Below are 26,619 nucleotides of genomic sequence, written 5' to 3'. Positions count from 1 at the left end.
TTCTAACTGAGGTGACCGTTAAGGCCCATGGGCCTCTTGTTTTTTTTTCGAATTCACTGCATACGTACAAATGTGTTACTAGATTACATACAATAGATCATGAAAAGTTTTGCCTCCTTGTTTTAGATACCCTGATATAACAGTAAGGAAATATGCTGTTGATTGTCTTAAGAAAATGGCAACGGACGACTTAATAGAGTTTATACCACAACTTATACAGGTAATAATTGTCACCTCATCTTATAACTATTGCTCAGTATATAAATGTAACACAGACACAAGGAGTCAGAAGACTTAGACTTGTAATATTGCCTTACAGTACAGTTCTGCATGTGTAATCACTAATTATAAATTTTAGTCTTTCGACCTCTTCATATACATCATGTTTAGAACAGTGTCTGTGATTAGTTGAAACACATCATGACAGGGAAATAAAACATAGTATTTCCCTCGGGGGGGGGGGGGGGGATGGGGGAAAGCTACTCCCCTTTCTGATTGTGCAACAATGACGAACGATTATTACACATTAGGTTAATAAACCTCCATATCACACTGTCACTGGAGCCATAAATGCATATAATCATATAGAACTAGTATTATAACCAGTATTACACTTTGAATGATATTTATTGGTTCAGAAATTCAGAAATAGATATTGTGTTTAATAAATTCATTCCATGGATTGTTTTTCAACTCATTTACATCTATTTACTATGATTATAAAAAACTACTCTACAATTGTATGATAATAAAAATTATTATTATATACATGTATTTCATATATAATTTTGATTTTCCGTGTTCTGTAGGCTCTGAAATATGAAAGCTATCACGCTTCTGACTTGTCTCGGCTTCTGTTGGAACAGTCTTGCAAGAGTATCAGATTTGCTCATAAACTCTTTTGGTAACGTATCCTCAGCTTCAATCAGTGCATTATTTCTTTAACCCCTGTGTTATAATGGACTGCCCCAGTCTTAAAGATGACTCTAAGTACAGGTCTGGGGTGAATGAATGAATTACTTATTTGGCAGATATTGAAAGTTACATTTCAAATTTGATACCATGTGTATACACAAAATTATCATGGAATTTCTTAACTATATGTAATTGTAAAACCAGGAATAGACCTCTAAAAAGTGAAGTCAAAATAACCAAGAAAATATCTGAACTATATTTTATTATTGGTTCTAACTCTGATTATGGATAAAAAATACTACGAAATTAATGGAAGAAATGGTGTATTATTTAAATTGAAATAAATAATGATAATTTTATTTAGTTTTCATACATATGATTTATCGAGAAGCCAAATTGAATTTCCACTTTAATATACAGCTATGTGTGAGAAGACTTTTAGCTTTAACTTCGTTTGTGACTAGGTTATCAAAAGGAGCGGCCCAGGATAGCATTTATAAACATCGCTACGAGCTGATGTTTGTCGCCTTGGTGAGTGTTGCTGGTGACGCCCTCTACCAGGAATTTAGGAAACAAGAGGAGTTAGTTAAGATTCTTACCAACACTGCTGAGAAAGTTCAAGTGTCAAAGGACAAAGATGTGAGTTCTGTTAGAATAATTTTGTAAACCTACTTTAGCAACTACCTCTGTATAAAGACCACCTGCTCAATAAGACCACTTTTGTATCATCCCAAATGATCAATTTCAACACCATTAAACCTGTGTTTAAAGACCACCTGGCTATAAAGAAAATGGTCTTTATAGCCAGGTGGTCTTTAAACACAGGTTTAATGGTGTTGAAATTGATCATTTGGGATGATACAAAAGTCTGTATAAAGACCACCTGCTCAATAAGACCACTTTTGTATCATCCCAAATGATCAATTTCAACACCATTAAACCTGTGTTTAAAGACCACCTGGCTATAAAGACCATTTTCTCTGTTCCTTGTGTGGTCTTTAAACACAGGTTTGACTGTAATTGATATTTCCGATGATGGAGTTGTATGTAAGGCTATACATGTATCTATATGGCCATGTTGTAGATGAAAACTTTTGTAATATTTTATGTTATAATATGTTGTTTAAATGAATACTAATTAGATGGTTTGATATTCTAGCTACTTTAAATTCAAAATATTTATTTTTATGTTTAATTTTGTATCCTGATTAATTAATGAACTTTATAATGATTATTTAAGAGTCATCCACTTTTGACTGCGTAACATCATCATAATGGATTTTACAAAACTCATTCAGTCATTTTATACATTGTATCCTGGCTGTTTTCAGATAATTTCATAATTTTCCTTTCAGGAAACACTGTAGCATTTGATTAACTGCTTGTGTATTAATATATAAACAAGGAACATTTATTTACAGAATAGTAACAAGGTCTTTTGTTAAATTACAGGGAACGTTAAAAAGAGAGTTACAAGCATTGTTTGACCTCTTTGAGGACCGTGGCAGCATTCTCTTACCCTATAACCCTGGTTTGGCTGTGTCTGGGGTAGACCTTAAGGTTTGTGAATTATTATAAAACAAAGATATTTTACAAAAACTAACACAAATATATTTAGCTCACAAGGCCCAGATTTCGGACGTGCATTCTTAAGTCAAATTGAACTTTTTTCTTATTATGTAACTTAAGTTTGTTCTGAGAAGTCTGGGCCTGATTTATCATCTGTCCATTGTTGGGGCCACTGCATTGTGGCCAAACAAGTCAATTTTGTTTGTTACGAGCATTTTCATTCGCTTAAAAATTTACTTTATCAGCCCAAAAAGAAAAAAAAGTTTGTAACGTTGCTTCTGATTGGCTAAGATGACGGTGTTATGATTCTATAGACAAAATAGTCCCAAAAATGAATTTTGATTATTGAAGAGATTATCATTAGTAAATTGAATTATAAGGATTAATTTGAATAGATTTTTGATGTTATGGAGATATAACACAAAAATCTGAGTGTACTCTCATCATAAACCGCTTCGCGGTTTATTTACAGTACACTCATATTTTTGTGTTACATCTCCATAACATAAAAAATCTATTCAAGTTAATCCTTAAATGGTTAAGGTGTTTTAAACTGTCATATTTTTTAAACCTAGTCCACATCTCTTGGTTTTGAATTTAATTTTTGCATGGGGTAGCTGCCAGGTACTGGTGATTTTCCTCCAGGTACTCTCACTGGCTTTCCGCCCCATTCTACACCTTGTATGTCCTAAATGGCCCTGGAACATAAAGCAAAAACCTGTCATTGTCTGACCATCTGTCCAAATGTCAGCTATATAATTATGCATTATGTATTTTGATGTTAATTGTGTTTCAGTCCTGTTCTTATTTCACGTCCAATGCCTTTCCCCTAAAACTGGTGTTCCGGAGTACCAACATCAAGGCTGAACCCATATACACTATGTTCAAGGTAGGTGATATTTCTATACTGACAATGTATTAGATTTGGTTTGCTTTTGTAAAGACCCCTACTTGATTGTCTATTATAAACTCCACAAATTTTAAAGAATTTTAAATTTTAATTAGATAACTTTCAAATTGGTAAATCAATATGTTATTATTGATAATTTGAAATTCTAGAGGATTTATGTCTTTGTATGTTTGTCATTCTGAAGAAGCTCAGAGAAAACTAATCTGATAGATGGTTATACTACATTTAACAAGTCTATACTCCAAAAGCTGTTGTGATTAATATTCTTAATCAAAATTTGAAATTCTTTTCTGAATATGAATTGGTATGTAGTAGTTGTGTATGGAACCTTAAGATTGCAACTATTAGTTATTGTATAATAATTATTATGAATTATTTTTAAATGTTCACTTCGAACCGAGTATACCCTACGTCAGCTGATAAAGGGGCAAATTTAGACAGCTCGACCATGTGACAAGGCACGGGAACCCCAGCATGTAGAATGTATGCTAAGCGGGACACAGAAACTAGACAGATCTGCCGAATGTCAGCGATCGATGTTCAGATGTGTCACCAGGACACACGCTCATATGTAGGCCTTCAACATATATGTCTTTTGATGATGATGCTTTTGAATTAATTTGATTTCTAAATTTTCTGTGACAGGTTGGAGATGACCTTCGACAGGACATGTTGACAATGCAGATGGTCAAGATTATGGACAGGTTGTGGCTAAGGGCTGGACTTGACCTCAAAATGATCACATTTGCTTGTCTGGCCACAGGACCTAAACGAGGTTAGCATGCAGGCAGCTGGTTTCACAGTATTGAGTAATTGTGAAATCTGTAATTATGAGACACAAACTCTATATGTAAAATTATTTTTCATTTCTATCGTCTTTGTATATTTTACTCTCTTTAATCATAAAATACTTGTATCTACTTGACATATGCATTTGCAATTTAATGTGAATTCACTTTGATTTTGACTTTATTTCATCACATCATCTCTAGATCATAAACTAATTTAAAGAAAATGGTGTTACAAAACAAAACAAAGAATATAATACAGAGAAAATCTTGCATGGATCAAAATTATCCTTTAGATGTTTGTAACTTATGTGTTTTATCACAGGTGTTATTGAGCTTGTCATGGAGTCGGACACACTTCGGAGGATCCAAGTATCTTACGGTGTCATTGGATCATTTAAAGATCGGCCAATTAAGGAATGGTTACAGAAACATAACCCGACAGAACTGGAATATCAAAAGGTCAGTTTAAGACAGCTCAATATTCTCCTGTCTAACTGAAAGAAAGAAATTTTCTTTGGCTTGATGATGATGTTGAGCTATAGTCAGTAAACATTTAACTTAAAAGTTTATCTGTAATAACTTGAAGTGTAGAAAAAGTCCCTGTGCTGACTACTCTGAATATAATATATATTTTCTGTTGTACAGGCATTGGAAAACTTAACCAGAACCTGTGCTGACTATTCTGTATATAATTTATGTTTGTGTTGTACAGGCTGTTGAAAACTTGACCAGGTCCTGTGCTGACTATTCTGTATATAATTTATATTTGTGTTGTACAGGCTGTTGAAAACTTTACCAGATCCTGTGCAGGCTACTGTGTTGCCACCTATATCCTTGGGATATGTGACCGTCACAATGACAACATCATGCTCAAGCAGTCTGGACACATGTTCCACATCGATTTCAACAAGTTTCTTGGAGATTCACAGATGTTTGGAAGTATCAAAAGGTAATTTAGACTTCTATGGACTATACTATTAATAATTTTTAATTAAAAATAATATAAATGTGGATACTTCTATCAAAAATCAAATGGCTCAGAAATTTGAAATTATGTCTAAAACATGCTGGATTATAATATATAGCTATAAGTGCTACCAACTTGTTCAAATGAATGGCTAAATGCAAGATTTCAAACATTAAAGTAAAGTATGATTGATTCTTGTAATAACTGTACCATAATGAGCAAGAGGTATGGATTTGCTTATTGTTTTATTTGTCTTTGATGTTAACGTTGCTTGCATTGTTAAAACTCAAGGTGTAACAGGGGCAATTACTTGTGGCAGATACGAATAAGACATTATGCTTTTAACCACTAAATTTGGGAGATGATATGTGAATTTTTGATTCAGACGTATTACCCAAAAGTATTTATCTTTTATCTTTTAAATTAGATTAATTTAGGTATTTGAATATTTACTGTATCAGTGCACCAACCTGCTTAGTTGCTGCAGTATCTTGCTGCACACATATCAGTATACATGTGCTGCAATATCGCTGCTATATACTGCTGCACACAGATCAGTATACATGTGCTGCAATATAGCTGCTATATACTGCTGCACACTGACACAGATCAGTATACATGTGCTGCAATATAGCTGCTATATACTGCTGCACACAGATCAGTATACATGTGCTGCAATATAGCTGCTATATACTGCTGCACACAGATCAGTATACATGTGCTGCAATATAGCTGCTATATACTGCTGCACACTGACACAGATCAGTATACATGTGCTGCAATATAACTGCTATACTGCTGCACACTGAGGCCTCAGTAAGGGTGGACCAATAGAAGTATATCTGTTTCCTTCAGATTTACACTCATCTAACAAGTCTTTTATGTAAATATTCACTTTATCAGAGAAACTAAATCTTGACTTTCCAGAGATCGTGTGCCATTCGTTCTGACGTCCGACATGGCATTTGTGATAAACAATGGAGAGAAGAGAAGTGACCGTTTCCAAAACTTTATTGATCTTTGCTGCCAGGCGTTCAACATCATCAGGAAAAACGCTAACCTGTTTCTCAACCTGTTTGCTCTGGTAATTTGCTCAAGACCCATACTGAAATGATCAACTTAATAATTTTAAATGGACTCTTCCATTCTTAGATCTGAATTAGACGTTTTAGAGTTCAGAATATGTGTTTTCTGGGGTGAAGGAATTTTTTTTTTTTAATTTTTATTGAACAGCGCAACATCTCATTAATTTTAACATACTACCCTATGAAGTTACCATTTCAGGAAATTCTTAATTAAGTTTTAAATATGTCTATTAATTTTTAGAAGATGCTGCCATTTACAACGTACAGGATAGTATGCATTAATGGATCAATCCACATTCAATGTCGACCTAATAGGGTCATATTTTATCAAGATTTGTAATGTCATGGTTTCCAAATTTTAAAGTTGTGAATTTATAAGATTCAAAGTAATGTTATGGATCATAAATCTGTTACTTAATGATTAATTTTTTTTATTATTATTTTGACACTTGGTTTGATTTATATCCACACATTAGCATCATTGACAGCTACAAGTGTGTTGAAAGACAATGACTGTGTATAATCTGTTGCAGATGACAAGAGCGGGCATTCCAGGAGTCAGCGAGAACTCTGCATTGTACATCCAGAAAGCTTTACTTCCTAAGCTAACCGATGCACAGGCTTCTGCAATATTCACAAGGTAGGCAGATAGTTCTTTATTTTATTGCCTTCTGCGGTGGGTTTGGCAAATAGACCAATGTTTCATAAAAATTATAACCTCATTCCCAATACCATAATAAAAATTATGCACTTTATATTGATTTTTTCAATTTAGAGAGTTATTTACTTATACACAAATGAGTCTCTAGAAAACCTGATTGTATAGAAAAGAGATTGAAAGAAAGAAAAATACAAATGTAAGATTTTAAGATGAGACAGTAATTGATTCAGAAGTGGGTAAAAGAGAGCAGGAAAATAGTCTGGTATAGTTGTTTGAAGCAGAAGATGTGAGATTGAATGTCTGGAATTAGTGTACTAATTGTCTTGTAATGAACAGGATGATCGAGGACAGTTTAAAGTCGGTGTTTACACCCATCAACTTTTTCATTCACAATCTGGCTCAACTGAAGTTCTCCAGTCACCAAGAAGGGGCTCTTCTTTCTTTTGTCCCGAAAACTTACAGGTAATGTACAGTTATGCTTTAATAAAAGTGCCATGATAATTTTGTGTGAATAGATTAGGTTTCATTCATTCCATATGGTTCATATACAGAGGAATCTTCTTGCAGTAATTTATTTGAACATTATTTTTAATACCCTGTACATATTTTGTAGTGAGGGAAGATATTTTAGATATTTTAGCAGTAATTCATTTAATACCTTTTTCCGGTATTGGATTACTGTGTTTGATATTAGCTTGTTATGCCCTCTGTGCCAATGTATATATATAATTATCATGTTACACTTCTCGAAAATAAAAATTAATAATTCTAAGATTAATGTTGCAACTTGGTTACCTGACACAACAAGGCTACTCCAACAATGTTACAGCTAGTTAACACAACGAGATACTTTTTATCATTGCGTCATGTGACCTCTAACGAGCACGGACATTGCGTCGTGTGACCTCTAACGAGCATGGCCATTGCGTCATGTGACCTCTAACGAGCATGGCCATTGATTCCTAGACATGATCATCAACATGCATCCCTTATTTAGAAGTTTGTTTTTATGTTTTGCAGTGCAAACACAGATGGTAAATTGGAAAAAGTATCACTTGACAGCTATCAGAAACGCTATGAGCCTGAAAAACATTATGTAAGTTACTTGTGACTTTAAATTAATCTACAATATTGCAGTAGACAAATTAGAGGCCGCAGCGGCCAAGTGTTGAAGATGTCCCAACAAATTACCACAAGTTCAAATCCCATGTGGGGTAGATGCTGGTCGATGGTATCTCTTTGGTATCCAGTTTACCTCCACCATCAAGCTTGGCACATCCTGATATGGCCCTGGCTGTAAAAAGGATATAAAACAAAAGCAGTAGACAAGTGATTAATGATTATTATTTTACATTTTATTTTGCGTACTTCCAGCCCACTATCTCTAGTTTCCGGGTTTGAAGCATTCATATTATATGGTTTATGATCAGTTGCCTATAAATACTGCTGTGTGTCAATGGAATGTTTCTCCAGGAACTTTCTTCCATCGCCAAAATCTGGCAAACTTGTTGCCTGGTGACATGCTTTGTGGATTGTATTGTGCATTTCAGATGTTGTGTATTCTTTAGATACAATTTTTCATTTAGATAATATCATGAAGTTTGTAATTCATTTTGGATGAATACACTCTAGACTTCTTATTATGGCTACACTATTTTACTACTCAACAAAATTTAGGGGGGGGAATCTTTATCTCAAGTTCTGTATCATAAACCATAGTCTTTGACAAGGCTTTACAGCTCTTTAAATTCCATGCTAATTACATTTCAGATTTACATTTTCAAAGTTGAACGAGAGAACCAGAAGTTGCCTTCTTATGTGTTCCGCCATTATTCTGAACTTGTGGAGTTCCGCACTCGATTAGTAGAGCTCTTCCCATTGGTCGGTTGGCCGATCCTTCCCAGTCGGTAAGTAGTATTTGGTGACTTGGTGATACTATATATCAATTAATATTTATTTGTGCCAAATTTTCATTCTCATGAATCAAAAATGTTTTTCAAAAAATTGTTTTGGGTTTATTTAATTCCCATCCTACACAACATATATAGCTTATTTATGTTTTTCATTTATTGAAATACATGTAATAACAACAATAAAAATAAAGTGTATGGCAATTTTGTGAAAACATAAAAAGACTCAAAAGTTTAACAGGATTTTCTGGCATACTTTCTTGGGTTCATTGCATTTTTATGAGTTTATGGCTATTTCCTATTTTTTTCATGACACTGAAATAAGTATTTTATGTTGAGGACGACATTTTTTCCAGACTGGTTATTGGTCGTTCACAAGTGAAATCAGTGGCAGAATCTAGAAAACCAGAGATCGAGAAATTCCTTGCAGAACTATGGCAGAAAACTGACGAGATAAAAGATGTAGGTATTGGTTTTAGGTACATGTATATTTATTATGTACCTTCAGATTTGTATTGATGTCTGAACTATAGATTGGAACTTTTATTTAATATCTAATTGTTATTTGTCCTAAATGTATTTAATAAGGCCAAAAAAAATAATATATCTGTTTAGGGTTACCCGACCCATCCTAATTTTTTACACCGACCCTAATTTTTTTCCCAATTTTCTAAGAAAACAAAATTAAAAGTCAGAATTTCAATCTCAGACTTGGGTTTCGGCCATTATTTAAGAGTGAAAAACACTAAGAAAAAAAAAATCCTCCCGACCTTCCGACCCTATTTTTTTGGCCAATGTAACCCTAAACAGACATATTATTTCTTTTGGCCAAATTAATACTTTTTGTTAGCATAAATGATGCGTGAATTGGGATGAACAAGTACCAAATTAGTACAATACTTTGTGATAACTAGTGGCAGACTTTCAGCAAAAGAAGCGAAATTATACCTGATTCCACTGAAGATTGTAGCAGAAGGAAGAATGTTGATAATACATGTTGATGAGTAGATTAGATGTAAGAGAGTTATAATGGCACTCCGTCCTTACAGAGTGATCTGGTGTATACATTCTTCCATACACTACTGAGAGACGAGCAGGAATCTCAAGTGGAGAAACTAGACGCCCAGAAAAGAAGAGGTAAAGCTAGCTATATTTAAAGATGCTACACTGCTGACAAACGGTATTTTTTTCACTATCAAAAACAGGAGCAGATGATTTAGTATTTTTCTTCAGTTACAAAAGTTACTTACTTTACACAATTACCACCATTGAAAAACTTGAGCTTTTAATTTTACTTTAAGTTAAAAATACAAAAAACAATTAATTGCATCCCGAAAAAATTCTGTGGCACTATATTCTATATGGAATGAAGTACTGATTGCGCATGCACCAAAAGCAAAATCAATTATTTTATATGAATTTATTTTTTGTGTTAATTGGACATACATATACACGATTAAACACCCATTATTGTTCAAATGATGAGTATTTTTTATGCTCTGTCGGCGGTGGAACATCTTTAATATGTAAATCCTGAGCCAGTTTATAGTTATACTTGGGGATATTGATTCCTGTGATTTATTTTCTGAAAACAAGTTTGCGAAGGTTAACTTTTGGATGTCAAGAAATTTTTGGAAAAAATTTGGAAATTACATGTAGGTATCTATAAATATAATTGAGGCTTATATGCATAGATTAACATTGTCTCGAATTTACTGTAATTATTTTATTGCAATTTATTGCAAATTCAAGTAAATCGCAAACAAAAGAATGCTGGTTAACAGTGCATAGTATATATTTATGAACAAACAACTCAAACACAAATATATCATAAACTAGTAACATTTATTAAAAAATGAAATTTTTGGACTGAGGGGATATCATAAACTAGTAACATTTATTAAAAAATGAAATTTTGGACTGAGGGGATATAACAGCTGTGGTGTTTGACTCTCCAGCAAATGACCTGGCCTACAGATACTTAGACTTAACATCTATTTGTGCTTATATATAATTAATAGTTATGTGACTGGAGCTAGTGTGAAAATGTGTAAGCCAAGCCATGTACTAAAAAGAGTCAATTGTATAAGATTATAAGATAAACGAATTTAGGGACTTACGAATTACAGATGATGTAAAATAATTAACATTAAGATGATACATGTATACTGTCTGCTTCAGTAAATCCGGTCCAGCTAGTGCAGCAACAGAACCAGTTTGGTCAGCTCAAAATGTCTTTCCAGTATTCCAAGGACTCCCTCATGGTCAACATTATGCATGCCAGGAACTTGGTAAGTATACAATCCTATTACAAATATGGGACAAGGAAGTAATTCCAACCATGTGGACAAAACAAAATTGTCAAATTTTCGAGGCGATCTGCCCCTTTATGAAGACATACAAAACGAACATGATTACATAATAGGATACGAACAGTAATGCAGGACAAAGTAGACAATTATTTAACTATACAGCACAATGGAAAGCGATTTACCCTTCGGCAAGTGGCCGGATCTACCAAAATGTATCCATGCTGTTCGGCAGAATGCTAAGATATGATTGATGACTGGAAAGCGTGCCACGTGTGACGTCAAATGTGTGACGAAATTTATATCTATTACAAATGTAATACATGTACCATAATTAACTCAAAAGAGCTGTCCTTTTAGAAATGCTAATTCTATTTTTCCGAGGCTTGAAATTGACTTACTTTGTATTAAAATCTTCATTGATTTAATAAGATAGACTGGAGATATTAATCTAGTTTCTTTTTTATTGTTTATCGTTTCCAAATTGATTTGTGTCTTACTTTATTTTTGTGTGGTAATTAATATGTGAATGGTCTGAATTTTGTTATATCAAAGGCCCCCTTTATTTTCTCAATTTTTTTAAAAGCGCCTTGGGTGCATATTTGGTCAAGCATGGCTAATTGTATAATGACGTATTAGTAAAAAAAAGTCTTGTTTTAAGAATACAAAATGTGATAGAAAACTTGACGTGACCTCTTTAAAAGCTTACTCTTGATGTTTTAATTAGTGATGAACCTTGTTTAGTATACCTGAATCACACATAGACAGTGTGAAGTGCAATTATGTAATAAATGTAATGTGCGTTGTATGGCCTTAAAATTGTCTAGCTGTTTCATATATATATATTAGAATGAGATTTGCTTCTAGTAATATTCCTTCAATTTGAAGAGGTAAATGGGGACATCAATAACTCTTTTGTTCAAAACAATGAATATGTAAATATTTAGTTACACTAATTTGATCTTACTGGTATTTAAATTCTTTCCAGCCTGGATCGTCAGTGCTTCCAAGTCCCTATGTGAAAACCTACTTACTTCCAGACCCAGAAAAGCAAACAAAACGGAAAACCAAAATTGTCAAGTCTTCCACTCACCCAACATATAATGAAGTGGTAAGTTATTTTAACAGATTGATTATATTTATGTTTAATGATGGGGTATCATTCTTAATTTATTTCTCAATTTTGCAAATGAAGGAGACATCATTTGTTGGGTTTGGTAGCATTTGAAAGATTTTTTTTCTTATTAAATGTGACTTTCTGATTGGCAGATTTTTTTGTTATCTTTATCAGGATATCACAATAGACATTGACTATGCATATAGATTTAGAAATCAAAAGTTATAATAGAATGTACTTTGGAAAATCAATGTTATTTTTAGATTTCATCAGTTAATAATTTTTTTTGAAAAGATATTTGGTTTGCCTATTCTTTAAGAGTCCAATATAAAATTTTAAAAAATTCTTAATCGATGCTTTTAATATATAACAAATAGTGTCATTTATAATATTTAATTCCAATCTTGCGTATGATGTGGTTGTAGATTGAATATAAAATGGCGCTGACGGATCTTGGTCAGCGGACGTTACAGGTGAGTGTTTGGGACCACGATATAATGAAGGAGAACAGCTGTCTTGGTGCGATCTACATCAAGTTGTGTCATCAAAACCTAACAACAGAGACCGTCAACTGGTATCAGTTACACAATATACAGATAACAAATTCATCCATGCTGGCTTGACGTTCAACTGATACCATGATGAACACATCACAATTTCATCCATGCTGACTTGACTTTCAGCTCTTGCCACAATTAATTTGTTTTTAAATTACAAATTCATTCATGCTCGCTTAACCTTCATGTGGTGCCATTACCAAACATAAATCAAATTCATTCATGCTGGCTTGACATTCAATTACAAATTCAGCCATGCTGGCTTTACATCGAGTTACAAATTCATCCATGCAGACTTGACATTTAATTACAAATTCATCCATGCTGATTTTACATTCATACAATGTATATGAATTCATCCATGCTGGCTTAAAGCTTGACATTCAATTGATGACACAATAAATTTGTTAAGAATTCATATGTGCTGACCTGACCATGAACTGATGGAAGCATAATTAAGGATAACAGACTCCTCTGTACTGCATTAGATTTAAAATTTTACATTACTCAAAAAATTAAGTTACTCACGGTATATGTCGACTGTTTCATAGAGACTTCTTCAGCAGATTTTGTTCCTTAGTGGTGTGTGTACCTAGTGCTACATGTATATATAGATAGACAGTGATCAATCAATCAAAGACTGTGATGCAAACAATATATACTGTGAGTTACATATTTCTCTGAGTAATGGAAACTAAAACCTATAATCCAGTTAGGAGAAATAGAACAATATCTCTATAGTTGTATCCTCCATGATACTGGTTTTGCCTGGCAGGTTTATTCCAGAATATTGCAGACGTAAACTGTGCTGTAGCAAATCAAATATGATTAATTAATGTAATAATCTGATAATTAAAAATTTATGTTGCAATATTATATTTTACTAGTGCTAAATAGTCAGGACTGTTATTTGTTTACCAATTATTATTCCATTAATTAGACAGATTTATTTACTTTTATAGTGCATCATTCATTTACGGTTTGATTTTCATTTTAACTGTATACAGTATAGTGTGAATGCAGTTGGTAAAAGACAAATTCTATGAAGTGTGTTTGGGCACGTACTCCACAATCTAATTAAAATCAGATTATCCCACACCGCTACAATGCTCTACAATACACTCCAATACAAGATCTAACATCACCCCATATGGGGTCACCAAAACATGACCCCTAATGGTTAGCCAATCAGCATTTCGCCTACAGAATCTTTGGTGTGGTTGATACTCTCGAAATTATAAACGTCTAACAGTACACCCCAAGATGTTCTGATTCTAGGCCATGCTGAGGTGAATAACACAAAGTTGTTAGATCTTACATTGGAGCATTATTTTGAGTATCGTGGAGCGTAATTACAAATCTAATTGGTACTCCATCAAAGAATACCCACAATGTTTGTTGTCTACTGCGTTCATACTATCTTATACACAATCCAAATGAAGATCAAACCTTCTATTTACATCCTAGTTTTAGATTCAGACAGAATAAAGCTGGTAACTACTGTCGCCGTGGTCTGCTAGGCTATAAATAGACTGCGTATACTAGTATGTTAATGTACCCGTATACACAATCAGACAGTACAAAGTCACAGAAGAGAAAGCTGTAAATATATATTGAACTGTAAAATGATTGTTTCCATCCATCTTGATTAATCCTAGTTTAAGAAGTTAGAAAGTTTGACTATCACAATATTTGGACCTAACATATTTAAACAATTCACCCAGAGCAAAAAGAACAGTTATTGTTTCTTCATCCCACAACACAGCATATTAATATGTTTCAGGAGGTTTAACGGAAAAAAAATCCACACTGCAAATAATTAAAACTTATGTTTGGCATGCAGTGATCATTTTCATGCTCGTTAAATGCCTGATCTTTTTGAAATTGGAACAAAACTTATTCTACAAATACATCTATGTGTATTTCAGAGATTATATACGGCAAAGAAGTAATTCTAACAGTGTGGACAAAAGATTGTCGAATTTTCGAGGCGATCTGCCCCTTTGTCAAGACACTATATTAACTACTTTAAGTAATTTGTATCCTACAGACATATGTCTACAATGTATAAGGATCCAGTGTTATATGGAAAATAACTGTTGATATTACTTCCTTGACCCATATTCAGAGATTATTATTTATTTATTATTTTTTATTATCTAGAAAAAATATTATAATTATTTTTTGTCATTATTATTTAGAAAAAATATGCACATTCAATTATGAAAATATAGCAATTTTTACTATAGAAGGAATTCAAATTTACCATTGTTAGGCCACAAATGTCCCTCAAAAGTCTAATGTCTTGAAATCGTTTTTTTGTTTTTTTTTTCAAACTTGGAGAAAGGATTAGAAAAGAAATGATGATTGATATAATTGTAAGATAATTGTTGCAATAAAAGCAACTACAAAAATGTAATATATATAAAGCAATGATTTATTTATGAAAAGTGTGAAATCTAAACATTTTTGTCATTTTGGTGATTCAACAATTATTGATAAAATATCTTAAAATGTGATAAAATCATTTCTAGTCAAAAATAAGAGATATTAATTATGAAATATTAATCAAAGTAATGTTGTATTTATATTATCCTTTGTTTTTCAAGTTACAGTTATTTTGTGCATAATTAATATGATAAATGTTTTTGATATGCTGTACTAAATTTTCATTATCAGACATGACAGTACATGCTATGCATTATATTTTATTGAGGTCTTCTTTGAAAAAGTAAATATTATGATGATTTTTGTAGACATTATATATTCCGTATTTGCACATAACAAAGTTATTTGCTGTTGTGGGTAGGTATTGATTATGATGTCATGTGTTTGAGAGCATAACATGATATATTTTGGGGAAAACGATGTGAATTACAGCTCACAATATAATGACGTCACAATGAATACGTATAGGTACTCGTAAGGGAGCTAATTCTGAAATATGCAAAAACGGAATACAGTAAAAATGTACATGGTTATAACGAACTTGCGGGGACCAACTAACGTTATTCATTATCAACATCGTCCATGATACACATATTACAGACATCTTGTGGGAACCTTGATGGGCAAGGAGAAGTGTTACTTTATAATTATTAATTTGTTATAAACATATTTGTTATAAACGTGTTTAGCTGTATATATATCACTGCCATAATTGCAGTATAAATTAATTAAAAACTGAGTCATTGTTTATCCGATGAAAATCGGATATCATCACTTTCATAGTCAATATATAATTATATTGCAAACTCTACATAAAAGTATGATGTGCATGTATGAATTTGATTATTTTTTCTTTCAAAATTTTTTTTCTAATCCAATGCTACATTTTCTTCATCCTATGTAGTGGCTTGCAATAATAATACATTTTAAGTCTTTCACATATTTCCCATGTAATAAAATATATACAGCATGTAATTGGGATTTGTTTTATAGATGTCTACCTAGATTTTGTAAAAGCATTTTAGATTATTCATCAACAAATGTTTATCTGAACTAACTTTGCAATACAACACATGCTATTTTGTCCGTAAACATTAGTTGTGGTAAGCATTCTAAGAATTTTAATTTTTTTTACAAGTTATGAAATATAATGACATAGTTATTGAAAAGTAATTTCGTTTCTTTTGATTAAGTATACAAACTCATATTATTTTGGTCCACATGTAATAATAAAACATGACTAACTGATTTAAAACTACAGGTAGCTATTTTTTGAAAATTTGATTTCACCAAAACTGTAATTTTATTATCAGGTATTGATTTAGAGGTTGACACTAGTCAAATGCAAAGCTTATGTTATACAGATAGTGATTGTTTAACAATGTACAATGGTTGTACATGTATATTGATGTTTATTGTTGTAACAGATATGAATATTTTTTTCTTATTCATACTGGAAATGTATACAATACGTACACTGCTGTAATAAGTCTTGTTCTGGCTCATGACTGTTGCTCTATTGCAGAATATTATTCATTAAATCTACTCTTTTTCTAGTATTTTGCAACAGGTTTGAAACAAGGTACAACAAATTCATATCTAAATCATATGTTTGGCCAAAAAGAGTTTTTTATTGTCCTGCTGTGAATACCTTGGGACATCTAATATGTATTCTGTATTTGCATATTACAGAGTTATCTTCCCGTGCAAGTAGGTTTTGATTGTGACGTCATGTGTTTGCGAGTGTAACTTTTCGGAGAAAATGGCGTTAATTACGGTTATGAAATCATGAAGTCACAATGGATACCTACCCGCAAGGGAGCTAACTTTGTAATATGCAAAGACAGAATGTAGTCTGGTAGATCCCTTCATTCATTGTCACGTGTATCAAAGACACTTTAATATTTTATTTATAAATTTAGCATTAAGTAAACTGTCATTTTATATCCAGGGTATGAATTGTTGAAAGAAAGTGTCCTGCTATGCTATTGTCAGCTTGCTGTCATCAACACATACATCATTACTTTCTTCTATAATAATACTTTGTATTTGACTTCATCTTTTAAAAAATTACACTTAAAGCAAAATCAGCAATATTAATATATTATGTGCTATAAGTTATCATTATGCTACAACATGATATCTTGTAACAGGTGACTGCTTTTATTTCTCCACTTTGAAATACAGTCTCTAATATATAAGTGTATATATTTGCAGTGACAGATTGGATGAAACTGTGACTACCTTAATGTTAACTTCTCCGCGTAAAGTAGTTGAGTAAGTCTATTCTATAAATTTATGAACATGTATGATGTCCTTTCAGTCAAGTGATTGTATGACATGCGTTTCTGTTCCTTTCCACAAGATGAGTGTTGAGAGTCGAATAAGTCTTTTATAGCTTGATATTTGTGATCCTGATAAACATTTTAATTCCCTTAATTCTCCTTTTTAAATTATCTAGCTGTTAAGTTAATCATTTTTAAACGTTATGAATGTGGTGCTTTAGTAGAAACCCTGTACAACATTATTTCAGTGCCCCCATCTTGAGCGTTTGAGCTAGTCTTTGTTTAACTGGATATTTGCTGTTTTTGTGACTGTATGACATGCATTTTCGTTCCCTTTCCTACCATTGAGTAGGTTGAGTAGTTGAGTAAGTCTGTTTTTAGTGGGCTGTGTATGATCCTAAGAAGTATTTTAGTCTCCTCGGCCTCCATTTTGAGTTGCATTGTATTAGTTTTTAGCCCACCATCATCAGATGGTGGGCTATTCAAATCGCTTTTTGTCCGTGGTCCGTCGTCCGTCCTTCCGTCCTTCCGTCCGTCCGTCCGTCCGTCCGTCAACATTTCTTGTTACCGCTATTTCTCAGAAAGGGCTGAAGGGATCTTTCTCAAATTTCATATGTAGGTTCCCCTAGGGCCCTAGTTGTGCATATTGCATTTTAGGACCGATCGGATAACAAGATGGCCGCCAGGCCGCCATCTTGGATTTTGATAGTTAAAGTTTGTTACCGCTATTTCTCGGAAAGTACTGAAGGGATCTCTCTCAAATTTCACATGTAGGTTCCCCTAGGGCCCTAGTTGTGCATATTGCATTTTGGGACGGATCGGTTAACAAGATGGCCGCCAGGCCGCCATCTTGGATTTTGGTAGGTAAAGTTTGTTACCGCTATTTATCAGAAAGTACTGAAGGGATCTATCTCAAATTTCACATGTAGGTTTCCCTAGGGCCCTAGTTGTGCATATTGCATTTTGGGACCGAACGGTCAACAAGATGGCCGCCAGGCCGACATCTTGGATTTTGATATTTAAAGATTGTTACCGCTATTTCTCAGAAAGTACTGAAGGGATTCTCTCTCAAATTTCACATGTAGGTTTCCCTAGGGCCCTAGTTGTGCATATTGCATTTTGGGACGGATCGGTCATCAAGATGGCCGCAAGGCCGCCATCTTGGATTTTGATAGGTAAAGTTTGTTACCGCTATTTCTCAGAAAGTACTGAAGGGATCTCTCTCAAATTTCACATGTAGGTTTCCCTAGGGCCCTAATTGTGCATATTGCATTTTGGGACGGATCGGTCAACAAGATGGCCGCAAGGCCGCCATCTTGGATTTTGATAGGTAAAGTTTGTTACCGCTATTTCTCAGAAAGTACTGAAGGGATATGTCTCAAATTTCATGTGCAGGTTCCCTTAGGTCCCTAGTTATGCATGTCACATTTTGGGACCGATCGGTCAACAAGATGGCCGACAGGCCACCATTTTGAATTTTGATAATTGAAGTTTGTTAACGCTTAGAAAGTACTGAAGTGATCGGTCTCAAATTTTATATGTAGGTTCTCCTAGGACCTGCATATTGCATTTTGGGACCGATCGGTCAACAAGATGGCCAACTGCAGGTAGCCATCTTGGATTTTGATAATTGAAGTTTGTTAGTGCTATATATCTCAGAAAGTACTGAAAAGATCTTTCTCAAATTTCATATGTAGTAAAAGTTTGAAAGCAGAGAAAAGATCCCTCTTTCTATTGTCAGACGTAGATCATTCTTTGGTGGGCGCCAAGATCCCTCTGGTTTTCATAGGTATTGATATTGGTATTTAGTCTCTGGTCTTTTATAAACTTTATGAATGTCGTGACTTTTTTATTAAGTGAATGTATGATATGCATTTCTCCATTATGAGTGAGTTTAGCAGTTAGAGCCTTTGTTACTTGGATGTTTGTGGCCCTCCTCCGAATGGTGAGTTGGTCTTTTTGACACTAAATTGAAACTGTCTTTCACCTAACTTCTCCATTTTCTTCCCCTGCAATAATCATTTAATAGCAATATTGTGTATAGGAACTTAATATGACTGTAACCATTTTGAGGAGAAACTCGACTTGATACTGGAGTATTGGAGATTTACTCCATATATTTTAGTTTTTAAAAATTCATGAATGGATGTAAGCTTAGTCTAGTCTATTTCAATGTCAGACTTTATATAAGGAATATATACAACATGTAAGGAGTTAGGATGTTAAAATAGATGGAATCTCCATGGCGACCGTTTATTTGATACTTACAATTCAAGGATCCAAACTCTCTCAGAAATAACTACTTTTGCAACAGTAATCTCCGCTGTAGATATTTTTAACCTCGTCTTTATGCTTTGGTATAGCCTTCAAGTATCCCGGTAGTGACTTATAGCCTTTTGTACTGAGTCTAATATCTTGTATATGAAAATTTCAATTTTATTTTGTGACGAGCCTAAGGGACCAGCAATGAAAGTGATGGAAAGGTGTATGGTTATTGCATACTCGAAGGAGTACGAGATATAAAAAATTGTTTTCCATTTTGGCTAATAGGTTAGGGCTTCTTAGACTGACCAACGTGCATTACACACGGTGGGGGATCTTATTACCAGACATGAGCTTATTACCAAACATGGGCTTGTAACCAGGTATGGAATTATTACAAAATAATCGGGTTATTGCAATGTAGTGTGTTACAAACAAGGAATAAGGAAAAACCCAACTACAGATAATAAGATGAAGAAACGTGTTTAAACCATTGTTCAGAAGTTCATAAGTCCACCCATATCCATTGGACATAATTAACCGGCATACATGAAGCATTTTACACGTTTCGGCTTATTGGACTTAACTGCTATTATTAGGGCGTGAATGTTACTAGACTCGATTTATTTACACTGCTATAAAGGGGCTCAGCCTTAGGAATAACGTGAAATAATCATTTATATGATTTTCATCGGGACAAATGTATGTGTTAATTGGACTAAACTGCTGTAACTAGACATTACTAGACTCGAGCCTGTTTGATTGAACTATTTGAAATGTCTATAGCTTATTGGATCGACATGTAATAATATATGTAAATGAGGTGTTCAGACTCGTGCTTTATTAACTGATCTATTATTTGTACCAAGTATGGAACTATTACCTTAATAATCTAAATTACCTGTGTAATGCCGCATCGGCTAAAATGATGTATTTTACAAATAGTCCGTCATGTTCTACAAGTTCGTACTGGCCATATTAGTGGTGTTAATCCTGATATGTCCTTATACGATAAACGAAACAAGCTGCTTTAATTAGTTAAAGTATAATGTAAGAAAAATGCAATCGGATGGGCTTATTACCGGACATGGGTTTATTGACGTGAAATATAATATACACGGGTAGGCTTACTAATATAATAATGAAATGCAAAATAGAATATTGATGGGCTTACTGTCATATACTTTACAATTTATTTTGATTCGTTACGATTATATATCTTTAGCATTATGCATATGTATTCCCACATAAATCTCTGTGGAGCATTTTAGTCCATCACTTATTAGAATATATTTTTGACTGTGATATCATTATCTCCATAATAAAATAATTTGTTCATATATTCTTAGTGTTGTCTGTTCTTTCAGATTTCAGTTTGAGACGCTTCTATGCATAACCAAAAGGGGGCAAAATATGGATCGACTAGCTAAAATTGGTGTTATTCATTAAGTAACACCTACATATGATGTATGGTATCAATCGTTCAGAGGTTAAGGTCGCCTACACAGAAAGTTGGCTACGTGACACCCGCACACGTTTACAACCCGTGCGTTCCATTTGCAGATTCGTTCCAGTTCGTATCGATACGAATATGTTTTATCCCTAATGGAACGCGCCGTAACAGAACCGGTGCAAGCGTATATCACTTGGACCCAAGACGGCGGACTCGAAATATTTCATTCTTCAACGAAATGTTTTCTTTGTTGAAAACAAGAATGAGAATATCTCATCTTATGAAAATACACGTAATATTTATTTCAATATATACCGAGACTATTAATGTATGACGTTTATACCCATTTTATTGTGAACACAGAAAATACAAAAATGTACGTAACTTTTGTATTTGAAGCGTATCTTTTATATAGGTGCCGCCATCATGGAAAAAGCCAAACGAGTTCCTTTTAGGCCGTGTCACTTTAGTACAACTGGTACAGATCCGCAAATAGAATGCACGGTATACATGTATCTCACTTTCATCAGAACTATTATCAATAGATGAACATTTTCCGTTTAAAATTCTGGCAGATTTCTATACTCAAAGTACTTTTTAAGATGTTTCATTTGGTAGATGGCCCAGGGTCCATATTTCTCCATCACGTGTTTTTCTCCTTTTCCTGTAGCCTTCGTCATGAAATTTAGCCCGATGTCTCCCTCGTACGCTGGCTCAAGGAAAAATGGAATAGAAAACCGATCAATGCCAATGTCAATCACGCGATGTCGTGTTGCCTTGAAGCGACCTCCCATCATGCGGGAAAACACATCGCCGATGTTCATAACGAGGCTCCCGCGACGTGGCGCCACCTCCGCCCACTTCCCGTCAGAAGTTAAAACCTCCAAACCTTTGAAGTTGAATGTTGTCAGCAAGGTAAGAAAGTTAGAATCTGTATGGTCGGGAGTGGTGACCACTTTTCCGTCTTCAATCAAGGCATTCTTTGGTGGACTTCCTTGCCATGGTGGATAATGGATTAGCCGGAAGGTAGAACATGGCCGCTTGGAAAACAATTCATCAAATGAAAACTCGTCAATTCCAAGTCCGATCGACGTAAGACGTAAAATCTCCAAAGAAAGTTCGTGCATGGCATCATACGTGTCTATCAAGAATTCTTTGAAAGGAAAACTGCCATCTTCTTTTGGCCAAACTGATGGCTCGTAAAACCAGTTACCGGGGGCAACTTCGGGATCATTTGGATCGACATCCTTCCCAAATTCAAAACCTTCCTTTCTACTTGGCTCATCTTTCCCCACTGGGAAATATCCCCGATAGATATTTGAGTTTGAGGAATTCCATATTTTTCTCAGCAGACCATCTTTCACTTCCTGTGTTTGGGAGAAGAACCACTGACAGCACTTGTACAGCTTATCAAAGTTAACACTTTCGATGTTGTCGATGAATAAAAAGCCGGTGTTCTCAAGTGCGTCCACAACAATCTTGGCCAGTTCCTGCCTGTTGGTCCTGGCCTTTGACAAATCAACAATCGGTAACTCGTACGTCGACGACATTTGTAATTCTGAAATGAAGTAATGTCTCGTGTTATCTAAATGAAGCTTTACCTTGATCAAATATTTACAAATAATGATAAACAGGAATATGATTAGTGTAATCTGAAATGACACCTCTGTTGATGAAACAATGCGTGCGTGAGGACTGAATGTTTTATTACATGTACTAATTTTGTCAATAATATGAATGATGATTAGGATGTCACATACTTTCTTCTTACCTTTACAATACCATACGCTGTGCGATCCAATTATTATATTATATATCAACTGACAGAGTTTCGAAAAAAATAAGAGTCGGTTCTTTGGATAAAGAATCTGAAATTATCGCTGAATCCAGACATGGACTCAATAACCGTGCTTTCTAGTATTATCATTATCAGTGTATAATGATAGTACAACACGTGCGGCGATTCTATTGTTACGGTTATAGTCGCCGACGTAGCAACGTGGGATCGCCGGGGTTACATAATTTACACGTGCTCCATTATCATTATACCCTCATAACCTCAACAACAAAAAAAAAATCTATTCCTTAAGTGATTGGGTTTTTTTTTCTTCATGGTTATTGAAATATAACCAAACGAATCTTCAAATGCGTGTCAAATAGGTATTTGGATAATCATTTTATTTTGGATGCAATTTATTCCGGTTTTAGATTGAATTGTTCATGTCTATATAAATAATAGTTTTAGTTATAATTCTGGTTATTTAAAGAAAAAATACCATAACAAAACAAATTTTAAAATGTAAATAATAAAATGTTAATGTCACAACATCATAATATAATGTCTATTTAAGGTCGTGTGTTTGGGTTAAAGTATAGGACCCTCTGTCAGCGTTTAGTGATATCAGTTATCAAATCGGTAACTATTGCAGCTAACTTTGACTGTGAAGCTAAATAATATAGAAATAGGTCGAAATGGGCAAAATCTAGGACGACAATATAATAGGCTCAATAAATCTAACGGTAAATTAATATAATTAGAACATGATAATGATTATCTGTTTCCAAAATATAGGATGACGATATAGTAGGTTCAATAAATCTAAAGGTAGATTAGCACATGATAATGGTTATCTGTGTTTCTATACTACATTCCGCAGAGTATATACCCTTATTGAAATCTGCGTTTACAGAGCCGTCTTTGTTGAGAAAAAACACCAGTTCACTTGATTTAATTTATTAATAATTTATTAAAAATAAATTTATATATATTTTCCAAAAACTGATACACATTAAACAAACTCATTCACTCCATAGCATTATCAAAAGCTACAATAATGATCGTGTTCATGACAATCAAAAATATATTCATAACTATTTATTAATTATATGGTGTTGTAATTATTTCTGCTTCGATGTCATAAGGTTTTAATTTGTAACTGTAAATCGATTGTTTTCACGATATATTGTATTTCGTGTTCGAGAAAAATAGCCTAGGTCTCGAAATTGAACATTGATCAAATGTATGCGTTGCAGGCCCTCGGTGCCTCTTAACGTGAAATTGTGGCTGATAAACTGTATGTTTAGCATTAGCACTGAAATTAATACAGTAAAAGCGAAAAAGTCTTTTTTTCAGAAATCGTAAATAGACAATCGAAGTTACTACTATAACTAGGTATGTGTAGATATACTCACCGTTTTTTCAGGACTGACAATTTGGCCAGTTGGATCAATCAATCACAGTTTGTCGGGTTAAATCGTTGATCCTGGTCAGCGAACAAAAACAAAAATGAACAATTTAAAAAGTCCATTAACTACTAACAAAATATATATGTTACTGACGCTCATACACGCATTACATGCATAGTACGGCAATCCAGACAAAGCAAGGGACAGAGATACAATAACCAAAATTTGGTATGATGACTAGATGCAGTCAAGATAATTATAACCACCACTGTATGAAGTCTTTTGGCATATAAGAGAACGTTCTCCAGCAAAGAAAACGCCGTTGGTGACACGACCAGGTACTATATAGCTGCCTTAGATGATATCGTGGAGAAGGAGCGGCGCGATAGATTTAGAATAGCGGGTTATCTTTTGCCTGCTATCATATATATAACATATATATGTGGGTGCATATATATAGTTCATGAATGAAAGCTGGCAGACGATAACCAACTTCTACTACTTGTCACTCGAACATTCACAGTCAGGCACCGACCAGGGGAATGAGAGCAAACCTTTACTTGTCTTTCTGGAGTGCTATATATATGGCCATGCTAACACCGGCATATCATCCAATTTGAATTAACTGTGATATGGGGAAACAAATTGAGGAGACCCATAAGGGACCTGCTGCCAAATACCAAACGCTATCGGAGCAGTGTGCAGAGAATGGACGGAACACCTGGTTGTTCCTGGTCAAGGTTGGTGCCAGAGGGTTTCCCACAGCGGTATGCTTCAGTGATATAACACTATAAAAAGGGCAAGTGTTCCACTATACCGCAGTCTCACAAAACACACACCAGCACATCACACAAGCAACATACCTCATACATGGGAGGCTGCTCTTACATGACAATGGCTTTTAATAGGACGTTAAATAGCAGAGAAGGTAGTGGACATTATTGATTACGGTGCGGACGATATAAACAAAATGAGGACCAAATGATTTACCACCACTGCTGGCCCGCCATCAACAGGACGTCGTGGAAAGTAACGATAGTCCCTGTCCCTGCTTTGAATCATAACATAATATCTGAAATATACATGTATGTTACTTATAAAAATACATGAATCTAACAATCTAACCAACACCAATTCGTCAGATCACCATATTTCTACACAAAAATATGACGTAATTTTCGCGCAAAAAGTAATGACGTAACAATCAAAATTATATTTTCACTCGCTCAATGCTGCATTCCTGTTGGTCAAAAGCGAGTTAAAATATCAAAATTGAAATTTTCACTTTACAATTAAAAATTTAATAAATGCACATCCATTGTTAACATTCTTTAAGGCCGCCGTAATAAATACCGATATGTAGATGATCTGACGTTACAACTGCTCTTTATTTGTCGTTGTACTAATATCCGCTGTGAGTTTACATTATAATGACTGCGATACTGGCGCCCTGTCAGTGATCAGGACTATGTAAACAGTATTTATCTCAACACTCGTTTGATTAGGAAGCTGCATATTGATGAAATTCGGGCGAGTTGATCAAGGTCTCGTCTACAAAACACACCAACAAATAAAAAGTACTATGACGGGCATATAATCTTCAGTGGCAGCGAAAAGGAAGTGTGTTAGTCTCCTTAAGCTTTAGGCCGAATCGATAGCTCATACAACCTATCACAAGGGATCTACATCCTTTCCAAGCTCAAAATTTTCTTTTCTACTTAAGTTTCACGAATTTCATATTTTTAACAAGCCATCGTTTTAATCGTTGAACCACTGACAACAGGTCTATTGATTATCATAGTCGACAATTTCAACATTGTTGATGAAAAGCCAATCTTCTCAAGCGCGCCCTCCATAACCTTCGCCAGTTTCTGTTTGTGGGCCGTCTTCAAACAAAAAGTCGTAAATGCAAGATGTCACCTCACGGCTTCTGTAGTTAGTTTTGTTTTATCTTGACCCAATAGAAAAAATAACACTTTAAGGGATATGTTTACATATTCGATAACCACATGCAACTCTCAATAAAGCCATAGATTGTACGTAGTTTCATATGCTGTATACAAAGCTGTTTGTATTGACTCTATATTGTAACATAGTAAGATGGCTATAACATGACTCGATTATTTTGCTATGGAATATTCAAGCGTAGTTATGATTTTTTAAGTATTATACTTATGTGAATCATTATATGAAA

The 26,619-nt window shown here is 34.1% G+C and overlaps 2 protein-coding genes across 2 annotated transcripts in view; one reads left to right on the top strand and one right to left on the bottom strand.

Moving 5' to 3' along the window:
• Positions 1-21,124, top strand: part of LOC138329710 (phosphatidylinositol 4-phosphate 3-kinase C2 domain-containing subunit beta-like) — a 44,310-nt gene extending 23,186 nt beyond the window's left edge. The window contains exons 19-36 of the mRNA XM_069276977.1: positions 127-220; positions 810-904; positions 1,380-1,554; positions 2,368-2,475; positions 3,281-3,373; positions 4,040-4,169; positions 4,508-4,644; positions 4,965-5,134; positions 6,080-6,236; positions 6,771-6,877; positions 7,235-7,360; positions 7,919-7,994; positions 8,669-8,805; positions 9,165-9,270; positions 9,858-9,945; positions 10,990-11,099; positions 12,106-12,228; positions 12,660-21,124. Coding sequence (XP_069133078.1) covers positions 127-220; positions 810-904; positions 1,380-1,554; positions 2,368-2,475; positions 3,281-3,373; positions 4,040-4,169; positions 4,508-4,644; positions 4,965-5,134; positions 6,080-6,236; positions 6,771-6,877; positions 7,235-7,360; positions 7,919-7,994; positions 8,669-8,805; positions 9,165-9,270; positions 9,858-9,945; positions 10,990-11,099; positions 12,106-12,228; positions 12,660-12,857 — 2,230 coding nt within the window. The 3' untranslated portion in view covers positions 12,858-21,124. The remainder of the gene's footprint in view (positions 1-126; positions 221-809; positions 905-1,379; positions 1,555-2,367; positions 2,476-3,280; positions 3,374-4,039; positions 4,170-4,507; positions 4,645-4,964; positions 5,135-6,079; positions 6,237-6,770; positions 6,878-7,234; positions 7,361-7,918; positions 7,995-8,668; positions 8,806-9,164; positions 9,271-9,857; positions 9,946-10,989; positions 11,100-12,105; positions 12,229-12,659) is intronic.
• A 446-nt stretch (positions 21,125-21,570) lies between these two features.
• Positions 21,571-24,852, bottom strand: LOC138329711 (uncharacterized). Its single transcript, XM_069276978.1, has 2 exons — positions 24,432-24,852; positions 21,571-22,797 (listed from the first exon to the last, which is right to left on the bottom strand). The coding sequence occupies exon 2, from the start codon at positions 22,787-22,789 to the stop codon at positions 21,800-21,802; it is 990 nt and encodes a 329-aa protein (XP_069133079.1). The 5' UTR covers positions 22,790-22,797; positions 24,432-24,852; the 3' UTR covers positions 21,571-21,799.
• Positions 24,853-26,619: the final 1,767 nt, after the last annotated feature.

Source organism: Argopecten irradians, chromosome 8 (assembly GCF_041381155.1).
Source record: "Argopecten irradians isolate NY chromosome 8, Ai_NY, whole genome shotgun sequence".
Lineage (NCBI taxonomy): Eukaryota > Metazoa > Mollusca > Bivalvia > Pectinida > Pectinidae > Argopecten > Argopecten irradians.
The sequence above is the reverse complement of the archived record's forward strand: the minus strand, read 5'-3'. Positions and strand labels throughout refer to the sequence as shown.